The sequence below is a fragment of the Polypterus senegalus genome, chromosome 12, assembly GCF_016835505.1.
Source record: "Polypterus senegalus isolate Bchr_013 chromosome 12, ASM1683550v1, whole genome shotgun sequence".
Taxonomy (NCBI): domain Eukaryota; kingdom Metazoa; phylum Chordata; class Cladistia; order Polypteriformes; family Polypteridae; genus Polypterus; species Polypterus senegalus.
The window spans coordinates 146594265-146611801 of record NC_053165.1 but is presented as its reverse complement, the minus strand read 5'-3'; the positions used below and the strand labels follow the sequence as shown (position 1 = coordinate 146611801).

General features: G+C 36.7%; 1 protein-coding gene across 4 annotated transcripts in view; it reads left to right on the top strand.

Moving 5' to 3' along the window:
- Window positions 1–17537, top strand: part of tcf12 (transcription factor 12) — a 285014-nt gene that overhangs the window by 123038 nt on the left and 144439 nt on the right. For all 4 annotated transcript variants that reach the window (XM_039770242.1, XM_039770241.1, XM_039770243.1 and 1 more), the window contains one exon: window positions 5437–5539. In XM_039770242.1, coding sequence (XP_039626176.1) covers window positions 5437–5539 — 103 coding nt within the window. The remainder of the gene's footprint in view (window positions 1–5436; window positions 5540–17537) is intronic.

Below are 17537 nucleotides of genomic sequence, written 5' to 3'. Positions count from 1 at the left end.
TATCTAGTATTTTCAAGTCTTCCATCCAACTAACAATTCATTTAACATCCTTTTTAGGCACTAATAGAACATTAAAATTTTCAGTAATTTAATAGCAAGTATTTAGGGCCATACAGGTTTCGAGTTCTGGATCTCTGTAGCTATATCTGAGTGTGTGTGAGTGTGCATATATGTATTGTATCTATGTAGACAGATATACTGTATGTACACACAAACCTATTTGGACCCTGAACCCCAAGAAGACTAAGGAGCTTATTGTGAACCACCAGTGGACTAGGAGGATCCACACACTCCCCTCTATCTTTATTAATGGGACTGAGGTAGAGCATGTGGAAAGCTTCATGTTTCTTTGAGTCCACATCTCTGAGTTCATCTTACCTGTTTCCTGAACGCCACCAATCTAATTAACATGGCGCACTGGCATCTTAGCTTCCGGAGAAAGTTCGGCTATATCCTCAGATTTTGGTCAGTTTGTATTGCTGCAACACTTAAGACCATACTGAAGAAACTGCATCTCAGTGTGGTACGACAAATGATTTGCCTCTGGTTATAAGTTTAGTTTTTTCCATTTCTGAATCACAAAAATCTCTGAAAGGTGAAATATAATTTTATGTGAGGGTGTTATATGTATTTATATTTAATTTTTAAGTAAAAAATAAAACCAGATGTGAATAAAATGTATCGATAGCACTTCAGGTAATGTTGCTGTCTCTCAACCTGGGGGGCTCAATTCCAGCACAGGTCCCTGTCTTTCAGTAATTGACATTTTTCTTTCAGGTATTCCAGTTTCTTTCTAAATCTTGAAGATATATGGATTTGGCCCACTCTAAATTCGGCCTACAATGAACTAAGCAGATTCAGAATATGGATAGGTGGATATAACTGTTACAGTTTGACCCATGTAGCCGACGTTTAGGGTTTGCTTTTCCTTTCGGGTGGAATTGTCTTTTTCTTTTTTGCTTAGTTACAATATAGCTGAGCCTCGCTTTATTGCCTCTGTATATGAGGTGAATTAAATGTGAGATTTGAGTACACAGTATGAATATGCATGCATAAAAGTGTATGCATTTATATCAATTTAAGATGCAGAAAAGCACACAGTAAGGGTTACAGCGGCTTAAATACCTACAGTATGTAAATTTTATATCTCATATTCTGAGGGGAATTAAATTGCATTTCTGCCTGGAAAATAGTCAGGTAAGCAATTTGGGCTCACAGGGCAGCTTTTCACTCATGAAATAGAAAAGAAGAAAACATTTTGTGAAGTTGCATTTTGGTTCTGAACAGTCAGCACTAAGCCCAGATACACCTGCAGACACAGCTGCTCAAAATGTAATTGCGAACGCTGTTTGACAGATTGAAAGTTGTGCAAAATAGAAATGCAAGCGTTTGGATTCACAGCGTTATGGAAACCTGCTGTAGAATTCAAAGGGTTCCACCGGCAACAGAGACTCGTTTTGATTGAGCGACAGATGGAATTTTTGGATCGTTAGGGTTGTGAGTTAATCTGCCGTCACTGAGGTTTGCACTTTTTAATGCTGGGCCCCTGAATGCATCAAGTTTAACTTTTTTATTTATTTATTTATTATTATGCATTGATGATAATGGTCCAGAGCAGTGCTTATTTTCAGAGTTAGGAAGATGTGGCTGGCCTAGAATTCAATCAGTCGAGACACTTCCATCCGAAAGTCAAACCACTGTAGCAATTCTAAAATGTGATAATTTACAATATCTGCTTTTGTCACTTCAGTACTGAAAAGGTCCTTCAGGAGTCAAGTCAGTTAGGCTGTAACTTGTGAGTTAAACGGGGGAAAAAAAAGCCTTCCAACGTGACACTAATCTGCTTTTATTTAAGAGAAGTGAGACAAGTAAAAAAAAAATAAAAACTATATAGAATCTGCTTTTCAGATCAGATTTAGACCACTTTTGTACGTTATACTAAATTCAGTTCAGCTATATGCAGCTTTCATTGTGACCTGCATATGAGCACTTGAGGTAAATAAATAAAATGATATGCCCTAATGAAAAAATGTAAAGCAGACATTTTATTGAAATTCCCATACATGAAGCAGTGGTCTACTGTAGCTTGCACAAATACTGAATGATACTTTTTCCAGTTAGAAAAATCAGAAGGATTGTTGAACAGAGGGCAATGATGCCAAAATGACTTGCGTCAGTGGCACCTGCACATTGTGGAAATCCTTGCAAGTGCCCGATCAAATACACTGTTTACTTAGTGACTCTAAAGAGACTGAAAGTTGGGCAGTACTTTGTGACATATTGCTAAATTTTAATGTGCACTTACAACGTCTATCAAAGGTTACTGGTTGCAGGATGATCTCAAATTAAATCTGACACTGTGGCAAGACCAGACATATGAGGATTGTCTTTCCATATTTTTATACCATTTATCTGACAGTGCTCCACTGTGTGGGAAAGATATTTTTACTTGAAAGAACAAAGGACCATTAAAGGATATTGTCCTTATTTTAAGTTGTTTTTTGAATGATAGAACAGTTAACACCATTATAAAGTCCTGTCTAAAACCTTGTGCCTATGGATACTGTTTCATATGTATCTCTACATCCTTGATTATTCTGCTCCCACATGTCCAATCTTAATAATTTATTATCCATAAAGGCAGTATTTTCAGGGTTGCGGTCATGCTTATGAGCCACTGTTGTTGTTGTTATTATTGTTATTTTTATTTATTTTTTTTATGGCGAGTGTATGTGTTTAGATACAGGCAGCCACTTCTCTCCCTCTAGTATGTATATTGGCTGTTTTTCCTCTGATGCCGTGATGCTCAGTGTTGACCTTGGCTCTGAGCACTTCTGTTTCCTGGGCAGCTGCCACCGCCGGCCACCCTTGTGACAGGCAGGGCTGTGGCCACTTTTACCAGAGGGCTGCCCCCCGTAGTCACCGCCAAGCTGTAAATGTCAGCGAGATTGCTTTCCTTGTGTCTGTCACATACGTGTCATTGATTCTGGAGTAGTTAAAGCAAAGCTAAGGTTCACCTGGGACGCCCGGCTCTCCAACGATCACTTAAAGCAAGCGGAACGCAAGGATTTGTGACTTGCATCCTTAAGCAGTGCTCATGCTTTGACAGTTGCTTAGCCGGTAGTTAGCGCTAGGCCTTTCATTGAGCTGACACCGTGCGGCCCAGATAGCAAAGGGAGGGGGGTGGGCGACTCTTTTCGGCCCCATTAATGCTGCTGTGAATGTTGGCCCACAGTCTGGGAAATGATGAATGTTCTATGATTGATGATCTAATACTCCCAAAGGATTTGCACATTGTGCTCTGTTGCTGTTAGCGGCGCGCTATTCTCTGGCTGCCTAACAAGCCCCACCCCCCCATTTTATTTGTTTTATTTTCAGCTTTAGTCTTTTTCCGTCTATATCCTTTTTTTTTTTTTTCTTTTTTTTCAGGTTACTGGAAGCTATTGAGTAACTGGCATTGAGTAGGAAAGACACGGGGTCATAAGGTCCACATTTTATTGTTTTTGTAAAATTAGAGCATTCAATAACTTATACCAACTAACACAGCAGTGGAACAGCATAAGCTTTATACTTTTAGAAACTTGTGTAAGCTGTTGTTTTTATCTAGCACCTTTCTTAACAAGTCATGTGATGTATTAAGCAGCAGAAAGAGGTATAAGTATTAAAACATCAGTACCATATCTCACAGAGGCATATTAATGTAATAAAGCAAATAGTAATAAAGAAATTAGGAAAGCATCCCTACCTCCTTAATTCAAGCTTTATTTGTTAATTTAGCTAAAAATATGTGCAAGTACCTGTTTCAGTACTTCTGTAGAGTGAGCACTGGCAGGTGCTCATGGTTATACAGACAGACAGTAGTGAGGATTGAACATCAACCACTGATGGCTATACAGCACCTTACAACACTAAAAACCATCTCAGTACGTTGTATGGTTGGACTATGAGGTGAAACCCCAGTGAACATACTGGTCTAGGCAAAGAATGGACTGGTGACCCAGACCAAACAGTAAAAGGTGGCGGCAGTATTACCTGCAGCATTACCATGCCCGTTACTCTTCTACCCATCAGTCTGTGCCCTCATTCTAGCCCAAAGTATTTAAGGAGCTGTTGACACCCCTTTTTATAGAACATATTGTCGTGTGGTTTTAGTTTGTGTAATATGGTTCACGATAAGCACAATCTTAAGTAATTTTACAAAGCCATGCACTACAAGACAATGCAAAAAAAAAAAATAGGTAAGCTCATATGCTAAACAATTCCCCAAAACTACCTGATATTAATGTGAAGAAGGTCACTTTTAAAATTTTTTACATTGCATACTACATTACACTCTCCCAATGATGACCTAAACCTTTTCATCTGGAGGCTCCTCATAACATAGGGTCATATGCATCTCCGTGCTTGTGCATGAACTGCCTTTTTGAGCTACTGTTCTTCTCGGGTGTGGCTTTGTATTTTTTTTTTTAGAAGTAATGTGCTATGGTCATGTTACAGATGAGTATGACAGGCAAATTGGTTCTGTTGAGTGTGTGTTACCTTAAGCTAATGCTGTTTTCTTTTCATAAATTTCTCTGTATTTGTTAAAATTTCAAATAGGCTATAGTATGTGTGTCCTTTTGGTGGCAGCGGTGGTGTTTGAAATTGCAGGATTTTATTGTGTAAAGTAAATATTGATATTTAATGTGGCACAAAATTTGAGAATTAATTTCTTCGTTTGGCCGTATATTTGTAGGTGAGGTTGTTCAGAACAATAGAATCAATAAATGGTTGCTAGAAGCAACACAAAGGCAGTTTGTAGGAGGAGGATTACCATGTCTGTATGGCAGAAAATGTAGTGTTTGAAAATCTCACACTTGGATGTCAGGGTAAGAGAAAAAGCTGGCAATCCATTCCTGTCTGTATGGTGCTATTTATCCTAAAGTGCTTCATTCTTTTAATCGGTGTAGATAGCTATTTGTCTTACACCGCCTTTCATTTTTTGTAGCTAATGTTTTACTCTCCTATAGTGCCTTTTGAATTATAGCTTGGCAATATTTGTAATTTGTATTTTATTTCCCCACTTTGCAAGACACAAATTTGATACTGATGTATGTAGATGCTTTAAATTTGCTCCACTGTGATCTTAACTAGGGTAAGACGGATCTACAGTAGTAAACAGATTGACTGAACAAACTATACTAGTACTCTTTTACAGCCATAATTCCATTCTACTGTTTTTTTCTTTTTCTTATGTTGATAATGATACAGAACTCAAACTGAAAATAGATTAAGAAGTGGTGTTGATTGAGGGGGTGTTATATTTGAATTTTAGAGGGTATATACTAACTTTAACATAAAACCTGACCTGTGACTGCACTAGATACTAATTAGAAGAGTCTCAAAATGATCAGAACCCCCTAATAATCTGTTTAATGCTCTGATCTTTTCCCCTAGGATTTTGCCGACAGTCCTCATTATGGCGATCATTTGAGTGACAGTCGATTAGTGTCCCACGAAGGATTGTCTCCGACACCTTTTATGAACTCGAGTCTGATGGGTAAGTAGGTAATTCCTGGCAAGTAGCCGCTCAAAGCCTCTTTGGTCAGGAATGAGCCATTTTTCATCCATCCGTAGTCTGGCTTGACAGAACCACATTGCACATCTGGAAGCTGCAATAGTTTTTGCGGCGACAGTTTCTCCAGCATCTGACCCTCCCCCCGGCTGAAAGTCGCACCATCAGTACAGCTTTCCGTCATGAAGGATTTGCTTTGAGCAGTCACGGCTCCTGGCAACCAATAAGAAACTGATTGGCTGTTTTTAAATATAAGCACCCAGTCCAATTATAAAAGTTAGAGGAGAAAACAAATATTATTTACATGGTGACAAATAGCATCAAAAGGATTTCAAATCTTTATGTTGATATAAGCAGAATCATTAAGAAAAAGTGCATTATCTTTCATATCTGTAACAGATAAAATATTAAAAATGTGAAAAAATGTTTTGAGTAATAAAGCCATCTTCTATTCAATAAATAACTACTTACTCTAAGTACCCCCTCTTAAACTCATTAATAAAAAAAAAACTTGAAGTTAATTTGTTTTCCTCAAATTAAATATTGCAAATAAAAATAAAAAATCACCCCAGCACAATGTATTTCCACAAAACATTATAGCATTTTTATTTTTACTCCTAACATAATTATTTGTGCAGTTTGTAATGTTTTTATAATAATTTTTAAAAAACTAATGTAGAGATTTCCCAAAAAGTGTATTTTTTTTAAAGAAAAAATGCACTTAGCGTGTATTGTAAAATTAACAGGAGTGAAAATTCTTATGCCATAACATTAAGAACATAAGTTTTAAATTAACTGAATGAAAAATCAGAATATAGAGTGTTTTACTTAAATTAATTATGAGATAAAAATAACCTTAGGATAAATCCTTCTCTCAATTGAAATGAAGTAAAAAATAAAATAGTTTACGAAATTTGTGAAATAATAAAAAGAGCCCTTGAATTAACTGAAGTAAACCCAGAAGAAGTGTTTATGCTAGCCTGCATGTGTGGACTTGAGGCCTGCTGTTAGCAATTTGTCTGACTTGTGTTATTTTTGTGTTAAATGTCTGTTAATGAAAGTTTCTGCCTCTTTTTGTTCTGGAGTGTCAGTGGCAGCCTGAGATTTTTTTTTTAAGGATTCCTGCACTACTCTTTGCCATGGTAGAGGTCAGCATGTTCGTAAACTAAACGAGATCCCACAAGATTTTCATAACCTCGGTTGGTCCTAGTCTACGTGACCTATTTATGCAGTGTCTGTCTGTCTGTCTAACTATCTAATCATTTATTTATTTAAGATCTTGGCATTACCATTTTAAGACAGAGCCCTTGTAATCTAAGTGGATTAGTTAAATCCAAATCCACGTAGTCTGCAGTTTCTTTTGAAACTGGTCGTGATGCTGCTTCTTTGTTTACTTCCTTAATCTTCTGTCCGTTCAGGGAATAGCATCAGCTGAAGTGCGAGCCTTTTGCTAAGAGACTGCAACTGAAATATAAAAAGAAAAATAAAATCACTTGCAGCCAAGCACTTCTATTCCATTGTGCACACATAACCGCTGCTCAGCAGTCGTGAAACTGCTTTGATTGGTTTGAGGTTTTAAAGTGAATGTGGTGCTGAGGCTACTTTTTTAAGGCCCTTTTTATGTAAAATGTTCTAGACGCTAGAGTTGCTTTGTGACTTGTGAGCACTTGTTTTGGTTTGAGTTTTATAAGCGTCATTTTCCTAAATAAAACACTGAATAGATGCAAATCATATCATTTGTCCTACTTAAAAATGACTTGTGTAATGGAGTCCTGTTTAATAATGACTTGTGTAATATTTATCCTGTTTTACTTCATGCAAGCCTACAGACACTTTTTTTTTTACCGTATTACGGACTGAATTTCTTTATTTAAAAAGTGGGATATGGCAGCTAGTAATGCTCTACTGTCAGCTCATTCTTCATCTGTAAGCCCAAATGTTTCTTTACGTAGTACCACAAATGTTGCATTCGATATGGTGTGGTTAATTCTTTCAACTTAATGGTGAATCATCTACTTGAGGAAAGTGCATTTGCGACTGAAGCCAGGAGGCAGTTCTTTACGCAAAGAGTTGTGGGAATCTGAAACATGCTTCCGAGACATGGAGTTGAATCAGAAACCTTGAAAACCTTTAACAAGCATCTGGGTTACATTTGGGGACAGCTTAGAGAAGCTAAAGAATCAAGCTTGATGGACTGAATGGTCTCTCACTTGTCAGATTTCTTATGTTATCATCAAAGAGTTTACACCACAAAGTGCTTTCAGATTTGGCGGGGGGTGATTGTTTATTAGGGAAAACACTTTCAGGTTCATGTTAAAATTAAGTGTTATTTTGGCTGGACACACATAGCTAGAAAGCCACCTTATGCTTCACGAATGCATCTCCATCATACAACATTGAAAGGTGTTTTATAACTGGCTTGAAATGACGGATTAAAATGTAATCCATAGTCAAAAAAGACAATCAAATGAAAGGTAGCATTAAGTGTCCCTGTTTACAGTGTGTTTGGACTGTCATTATGCTCTATTACAATACAGTACTCACTGTGGAGCAAGAAACACTGAATTGGTGAGTACACAATCAAGTAGCAAATATGAACAAGAAATGCGTACTTACCAATACCATTACTCAAGCTGGATTGTACCTAGACAGGTGTAATGCCTAGTTATGCTATGGTTAAACTTATTAACTTATCAACGTGAAGAATAAAGTATACTTACATCATCCAGTTCTGCTGGATGATGTCCTGAAAGGATTGAAAAATGTGTATTGTGTGAACTTGCCTTCTTTCTCAAAAATGGTCATCATTTTTAAATAATATGTTGAAGGAACAGTTGCTTTACCTAGAGCTATAGTGGTGGTCCTTATGACTTAATCATTGGGTTCCAGGAATTTAGTGTGTCTCATTTTGGACATCAAGCTTTTATAAGGAGAAGAAAAGTAATAAGGCACTATCCAAATTATCATAATTTTATGATATTGAAATCTGGGGCATTTGCTGCTTCCCACTGTTGGCGTTTTCACTCTTGTGGTGGTGCACATTGACGAAATGTTTGTGTGTGTGAGCTGTTGTCAGTTTTCAGGCAGAAGTAAGCAAAATAAAAGCTAAGCAAGTGGGGCAGTAGATAATACTTTCATAGTCTTTCATAATCTACATTGTTATTTATATAGCCAGAGTGCCTGTGCACACTACAGTAAACTTAACCACTGCTTTGGTTTATGACAGTGAAGCTCCTCAGACTTGTTTCTGGCTGGGATAGGAACAATTGGAGTTATGTTCTCAAAAGCTGCTCACATTATTAGTATTTGAGTAATTTAATGTAATATGATCTGGTGAGTCGGAGACCTTCCTAGTAGCATTGGCTGCTAGGCAGGAACCAGCCCTAGAAAGGCCCAAGGTCACCACATTTCAAGTTAAACTACAGCTCTTTCTGAAATAATAAAATATGTAGTGTGTAAGTAGCACATTTTACTGGTTTCTATCTGTTGAATACAGTAGAGGGGCGAAGAAGATCCCTGTTTCCTCTGCCATCTCAGCAACCCACTTCTAGTCAAGGCGTTTACTGTGTTGTGTTCGATATCATGTAAGAAAGCTCCTTTTGCTCCATAGCATCTTTTAATTGTATATCTTATCATTTCAGTCTTCTGCATTTGAAAATTGATTGGTGTCTGCCTTGAGAGAGACTTGCCAGAGTCTTACTAATCTCCAGGTTTAGCTTTCAGCTACAAAATTCATAGTTCAAAGTTATTCATTGAAGTGCACAGAATAAATATCAGTTTGTGATGCATACATTGATGGTGCTCTTTTAATAACCCTCCCGTAGTCACAAGTTTGAGGAGACAATCTCGTAAAACTTTACACAATTTAATTTTATCATGCAAAGGAGAAACTTGGTGTAATAGGAGGTGGTGTTCACCGCCTTCCCCTCAGGGCTTTGTCCTTATAACAGTCATGTTAACAAAAGACATCTTTTCTTGGAGGGTGTTTTTAAAGAGAATTGACATTGCCTCTGAACTCTTTACAGAACTTGCCGTTATCAGAGCGTTTAGAGCAGGCCTGCAGGCTCCATACTTGTAGACTTTGTACACAGGTAAACATGAAATGCTGTCAGCTTTCGTTACAAGAAAAAACATACTTGTGGTGGAGATACAGTCTGTCAGCAAAGTAACAGGAAAAAAGAATGTGTGGCTGGAAACAGAACGGTATGTCACTCCTGAGATGTCGTCCATGCCCTTGACGACTTTGCCAGGCTTCAAAAGATCTTTTTTTCAGTATGAATTTTTGGGCACTGTATGACATTATTTCTAAAGCTGTTTGAGTCTGAGATGATGTCAAGTGGAAGCATAAATGACAGAAAAGTTAAGTTGCAACATTATGAAGCAGAACTATGAACTTACTATGAGCATGCGACTGTGGCTGCTTCTCTGTTTAATATTTGGCATAGTTTGCTGTTCATATTAATTCTACAGAGTACAGCAACAAAACGGTCAGGCATAAAAGTTGTATTGATCAGCACCTTGGTTTGTTTTTCAGCAGTTTAATTTCATTGTGTTGGTTTATTGGTATATTTACGACGATTGAATATATTAAGTCATTTAAGAAAATTATCTGCTGTAGCCAAAGTGTAGTTCATCCTGGTGTATTTTGTATCCAGTTTGTTTCATTCAAACATATTACTGGGGTCTCCACTTATTCAATGGACTGCTCTTTATTTGCATTTTAAAGTGGCTTACACTAACAGTTCAAGGGAATCGGGCACCTGTGTTAGGCCAGGTTGTGTTTGGTTCAGCATTTGACATAACATGTTCAAACTCACTTAATTAAATATAACGTCACGGGAGACTGGGGCCTCACTTGGCAGTATTCAAGTGCAATTTGGGTAACAACCCTGGAAAGGACACTATTAAAATGGCATGACCATTGAAATCCATATTGACACTTACAGTTTGGATTCACCATTTAACCTTCGGCATGTCTTTTGGGATTGGCCAGAACAACAGTGTACCTGAAGGAAATCTAGCATAGATGAATGATAAAAAGGCACGGGATACAAACCAATGATGCTGAATCTGCAAGGTGGCAGTACCTTCCACTGTGCTACCCTGCTGCCCACAGTGGTAATTTCCATCTGTATTCAGCAAACAACTGAAAACATTTACATATTTAATGCATGATTTAAATTGTAGGTGTGTATATATGTGTGTGTGTGTGTATATGTATATATATATATATATATATATATATATATGTATATATATATATATATATATATATATATGTATATATATGTGTATATATATATATGTGTATATATATGTATATATGTGTGTATATGTATGTATATGTATATTTGTATATGTATATATGTGTGTGTATATATATATATATATATATATATATATATATGTATGTGTATATATATGTGTGTATATATATATATATATATATATATATATATATATATATGTGTGTGTGTGTATATATATATATATATATATATATATATATATATATATGTGTGTGTGTATATATGTATATATATGTATATATGTGTGTGTGTGTGTATGTATGTATATATATATATATATATATATATAATAAAAAATATCAAAAAATACACTCATACATACATATATAAAATGTGTATGGACACGGGAGAATAGACTCTGTATGTTTTTATTTGTATAAAAATGTAGATTAAAACAGTATACTTTGTTTATATGTTTCTGTATAATACTTATGCATGTACACAACATTCAGTTTATATATACACACAACTTCCCTTTTCAAGATTCAGTAGTAACTGTCCACTGCTGCTTAATAATTGCTGCCACTGCAAAAGGAAAAAGTCTTTAGTTTTTCTGAAGATAACACACACCTTCATCCACTCATTAAAAAAATGCTTTCAGTTTATTAATATATGAAATCATTCCATTGGATGTGTTCTTATTAATCACAAATCTTACTTTAAGCTCAGAGTTGAAATTAAAGACTTAAAAATGACAGGCAGCAAAGACGACACCTAATGTTGCAAATTTGAACAACTTGAAATAATTACACAATTGTTTATAAATACACATTTTTTTAATACTGTGTAGTGTTAAATGGCCCAAAAGATACAGATACGAATAGGCATTTCATATTCTGAATGCCTCTGTGTTCAACCCAGTTATTAGGTTGCTGGTGGTCTGAGCTTATTCTGGGGCCATGCCTTGGTGGGGTGCCAGTTCATTGCAGAAGGACTGTATACCAAACAGGCCAGTTTTAAATGAATCCAAGTTTCAGTTTTTGAGATGGCCCCACATGGATAAGGGTGACGTTGCCAATGCCAAACTGAAAGTGACCACACCATAATATTAAACCTTTACTCTGGATCTGTGAATCAGTATGCTCAACAAATGAGGAAACTACATGTAATACTCCTAATATAGCCACTCTTCTTCAAACATTTTTTTTTTCATTCTGATTTCATCAGGATGCCTTAGTGCATCATTAAAACAAATTTAAAATGTAAAAATTAAAGTTTACTTTTACTACCCGAGTGTAGTATTTCTTCTTTAAGTTAGGTAGACTTGTTTTCTCATTTTACAAAAAAGGAGCACTGTTACACTGATAGGAGAAACTAAGCCAAGTGACAGTATATGATAACCATTGTTACAATCTGTACACACATCCATAACACTTCTGCAAGTGAGAATAAATAACCGTACACCATGATAATTCATAATACAACCGGATCCCTGTTTAAAATAGCTGTAACTCTCGAGATAACAGTTCTTAAATCCATTACTTTTGATCTTTCAAAATCTAAATCTGTCGCCTTATTTGCAACCAGTGAAACTGGGGATGGCTGCTAGACTGGAGTCGGCCTTATTTCTAACTCGTTTGTGATATGGCACTGTAAAGCCTGTGTCACATTATGGGACTTTTCCAGTTATTTTCAGTTGTAGCCTTTGTTTACGTAATCTTAGTGGAGATAGTCGCTGATCTCCTATGGTGAAATACCCATTGAATGAGACCAACTAGTCTCCGAATCGCTACAGTAAAGTCTTGACAGGTTTGAATTTGCCTTTAATCATAGGGCAGGCTGTATGTCCATGAGGGCTGACAACCCATGAATACTCATCTAGAAATACAATGCATAGAATGCAGCAACAAGGAATAAAGAACATACGTTTTTTGAACCTTACAAACAGAAAAGAAGCTTGTTTGTCTTGTCTCATATTTTACATTCTGTAACAGAATGGAAAAAAGAAAGGAAGGACTGAGATTGCTTCTGAACTCTCCACACCTGTTAATCGTGCAAATAGCACCAGCTGCGTAAAGTACCACGCTGTTGACTATCAGAGAAAAGGGTGAGCATGACTGTGCTGAAAGATGGGCACTCAGTTGGTAAATGTGACATGGGCTGCGATTTTCTGTGTTATACCTTAATATGGTGCAGCGACAAGGTCCCCAGTTGCTGTCGGCATGTCTGACGTACCCCATGACAAAAAGTCATGTGACATCAGCTTAAGAAAGGACTGCTGCAATCCAATGAGTTTGCTGCTCATTTTGACAGTGTTTATATAGATAATTCTTAATTGTGAGGTTTTACAAACTGACATATACTTGCAAATGGGACAATTGATTTGATGAAAGACTTAAAAATAAAAAAGTAGTCAGTTTTGTCCACTTTGCCCTTACAAAGGGTAGCTACTTCTGTCTACTTTTACAGATTTCTTCTGTTTTGAGACCAAAATTTTCTTTGGGGCTTAAGTGTAGTCATGTAACATGTTCAACATTCTGACAAATACAGAGCCTCCTAGTAATTCACTCTTATCTGCCACCAATGTGTCTTTCAACTTGGAACATTTGTAACAACTTTTTTATGGAGCTGTTGTTAGTGACCTCATAAATAAGTGGTTAATGCTGTCATAAGAATATGAAGTATTGAAGGTAGCATCCTTGCAGTACATCAACTGCAGATTCTGTTGGAAGAATTTAAAAGCCCTACTCTGAAGCAGAGGGGTCACAGTCCTAAAGTTGGGGTCATGTTGTCCTGAATGCTTTCTCTGTGGTCGGGAGGTCTACACTTAATGAGAAGTAGCAGGAGTAGCTCCTAAAGGCAAGGACAGTAAATGTATGCTGAGTGCGTGGGACTCAGTTTTCCTGAATACCACCGTTAAGATTCTTCGACTTAAACAAAGTTTTCAGTAACAGAACTGGCAGTGAACCAGCCACCGTCTAGTTTTGTTCACATAATAAATTTTTGCTGCATAGTTCAAAGTTTTAAAGTAAGGTCCATCAGAAACAAAGGACTGTTTGTGAAATCCATGAATTGGTACATTGATTGTGTTAATATAAACTGATTTTTGCGCTGGGGTGGTAGTTTGTTTTCTTTAGTTTGTAAGGATGTGAAGTGCATTAAGCAGGAATACTTAAAGTCCAGCTCATTTTCCTTTGCTGTGGGCTTTTTTAAACTTTTGTGTAAACATTTTTTTTTTTTTAAATTAACTTAGGAAATAAAGCTATTGTGTGGGAGCGAACCTAGTCTAGAAATCCTGACAGCAGGGTTGTGTAAAACTGGGGCTCCCTGCAGCTCTGCGGCGAATCATTTTACACGTCACAGCCTTTTCTCTTCTCTTAAATTTTCTATTAGTCATCTTTTGAAATGTCCTTTTATAAAAGTCTGGTTTATTTCATTATACTTTTCCTTCTAGTCACGCTGAATTTTTTTTTTCTTTTATTCATCTTGTGAAGATGATGTTTTCATTTGAAGCGGAATGGGAGAAATTTTCCAGGAAGTCAATGTGTTTTAGAGCTAACTCCAAAAATTTTAAATCTTAATTTTTAGAAAACATGCAAAATGGTTTAAATTTCAGCTCCCAGTGACGAATACAATTATGAATTCATGATGATATGAGAAATTCATTGTAATAGGAGACATGCAGGGTATTCATACGGCCAGAAGCAGAAAAAACAATATGTAGCTAACTGGTATTTATACATTGAGCTATGACACTTTAGTTATGTTCATTTTAAATGCTGTCACAATTTCACTACCTCAAAAAGGATACTTTTTAGCACAGCCATATTACAATATTTCAAATTAGTATGAGTCTACTAACAGTTGAAACTTCTATTGTATTTATCTTCCTATCCACCCATCCACTATCATGACCACTTGCAGTCAAACAGTAGGTGAACTTCAAACGCTGAACTTTTCTTTCATCTTTGCTTTCCACTTGGCCTTGTCATTTGCCAGGTTAATGTTCTGCCTGTTGTCATGGCAGCCTGTCATTTCTTGGATGTCCTCCATCCAGCATGTCATTCTTCTCCCTTTCTGTTTCTTTATCTTGTTCATTTCCACAATCTTTTATTACTCCTTTCCAGCCAGGTTTCTTGCAGTGTGGCAGAGGAATTGACACTTCAATATTCCTTTCAACAAATATGGTTCTGCTGTAGTGACTATTTGCAGCACCTCCTCATTCATGGACATGTCTGTCCAGCTAATTTTCATGGTCCCCCTATAGTACCATAGTTCAGAGCTTGTGGTCTTCTTTTTAGAGACAACGTAAGCAAAAATGTTTCCACACCATTTCTGAGAACAGACCAGACTTATGTCTGAAGTAGTTTTTTTCATGGAGATTGATCCTCATCAGCTCTTTGTTTCTCCAGAAAACTTGGTCTTGGTGATTTAAAGCTCCGATGTCAACATTGCTCTTCAGGTTTTCTTTAATCTCTATTTGGAAAAATTGGTTACTTTCTTTATTCTTTCATTTTCTAGCATTAATTTTACTCTTCTATGTCCTTTAATTGTTACAACCATGTCTTGTGCATGTTTATTTGGATAGAGACTTGATTGTCCTTTTCTGCCACTTCATTAAGTACATGTTTGAGGTCTTCCTCCAGTTCTTTGAGGAAAAGCAAATCATCTGTATGGTCTTGGATCCAAATGCTGGAATTCCATCAGCTTTGCAAATACCCCTAAAAACGTTGTCAGCATAGTGGGAACAAAACACATCCTTAGCATAAGCCTCTTTGTATGGGTATTACATGTTCTTGTTTGATTCTTCTTCATAAACTCTTACTATTTTGTGTTAGATCGTGGCTATGACTCTGACAACATTTTTGCAGACATCCGTTTCTGTGAAGATGTAATTTTTGACTCTGTTTAAATGCCTTAACAAAGTTGATGAAGCACAGATATGTGTCCTACTGCTTTTCGTTTCAATTTGCTTGTGGGGTTGTCCATGTGGTGGTGCTCGACTTTTGGCCAGAATCCGTATTGCAGTAGATCAGCTTAGTCTTGGAGCTTCAAACTTAGATTACTTTTGATAGAACCTTTATTGCATGTGATATCAGAGCTCTTCTCTGATGCTTTTCACAGTTTGTGGTTTTGTTTTTCTTTGGGATTGCTACGGAAATGGTCTGTAGCCATTCTTTGGGAGTTTCCTTAACTTGATAAATTACTTTTATGACTTGAACAAACTCTCCTTTTACTTTGTCTCCCACACTTATCTGTCATCAGTTTAAAAAAAATATCAGCATGATGCACGTTTTGTTGCAGGTGAAATGGATGTGCCTCTGAATCCCAAGAATGAACGTTTCCTTTTTTGGGCTGTAGAAGGCCTTGGTGTAATTCTGAATTGACCTGGTAATGAGGGCTAATCAAGTAAGAATTTAAAAAAATAATGTAACTAAGTCATTGTTTTCAGTCAGAGGTCAGGAGAGTCCCATCTTTGATTCTTTTTGACTCAGGAAAGTTTAGCAAAGTTTAATACAGTGCTAGGGTGTTGTACCGTGTTAGCCGTTAGGATTGTAGTGAGAAGTCATGCAAAATGACACCTTTTCTTGGTTCACTAAAAAGATTACAATATGCAAGCTTTCAAGGTAACTCAGGCCCCTTCTTCAGGCAAAGATGTAATAATGCGTCATTTTGCTTGGCTTCTCACTACAAAGTTTAATCTGAAAGTCATATTTGAGATCTTGGCTGATCTGCAGCATAAGTTGTATTAAAATGTCAGTTATTTGTATTTCACCATCCCAGCATGTGGCCTTGATGTATGCAATAAGTCTTCATACTTTCTAGTAGTCCAGTGACAAAATCGGTGTTGTTTAATACATTATTTTATTAGCACTGTATATTACTCAATTTTATGTTGAATTTTTGTTTAATATGTGGTTGTTCTCTCCCCCAGAGGCGCACACTGGTGTCATTGCTTATTCAAGGTCAGAATGTCATTGGTTGGAGTTGAAGCTTCAACTTAATATTTTCCAGACCAACCTTTTAGCCTCTGGGTGAGGCCCTGCTGCCTGCTATCTGCTTCCCGGCAACACCCGGTTGTGGAAGAAAACAGGCTAAACTGCAATGGGCCTTGTGAGACTTGTACTTGGATCAACTTGTGAAGTATTCCCTGTGCACTGAAGTCTCCTGAGCCACTGACTGAATGCTCACTAGAAGTGTGACACACACAGTCATAAGCCTGTCCATAATACAGAACATGCTCAGTGTCTTGCTTCATTTTTGAATTATTGTAGTCAAATGTCTTAAATGTGCAGATATGGCAATTGCATATATTGCTGCCCTGTTTATTACCTCTTGTTTTGATTTTCAATTGCTGTTATAAGGCAATTCCATTTTCTCCCTACTGTTATTCCTTTAGTGTTAGCTTGATTTTGTCCAGCTGCCATTGTAACCTCAATGTTCTGGTACTTTAACTTAATTATTTCTGTATGCATATTTGCATGTGTCTGGTAAAATCATTATTATTTTATAAATATTATAAACTCTATGTATGCCGATGTGGTTTCACATACAGCACACTCTCTTACCCTTGATTTGACTAATCTGACTTGAGAATGTTATTTGGCTGCAGACCCTTGAGATTTGCAGATGAAGTTTCTCTCGTGTTTTACTCTCACACTGTCACAAAAGTCCTTCACACTTAAATTATGATGAGTGGGTTTGAGCACTATAAACTGGTGATGTCATGCATT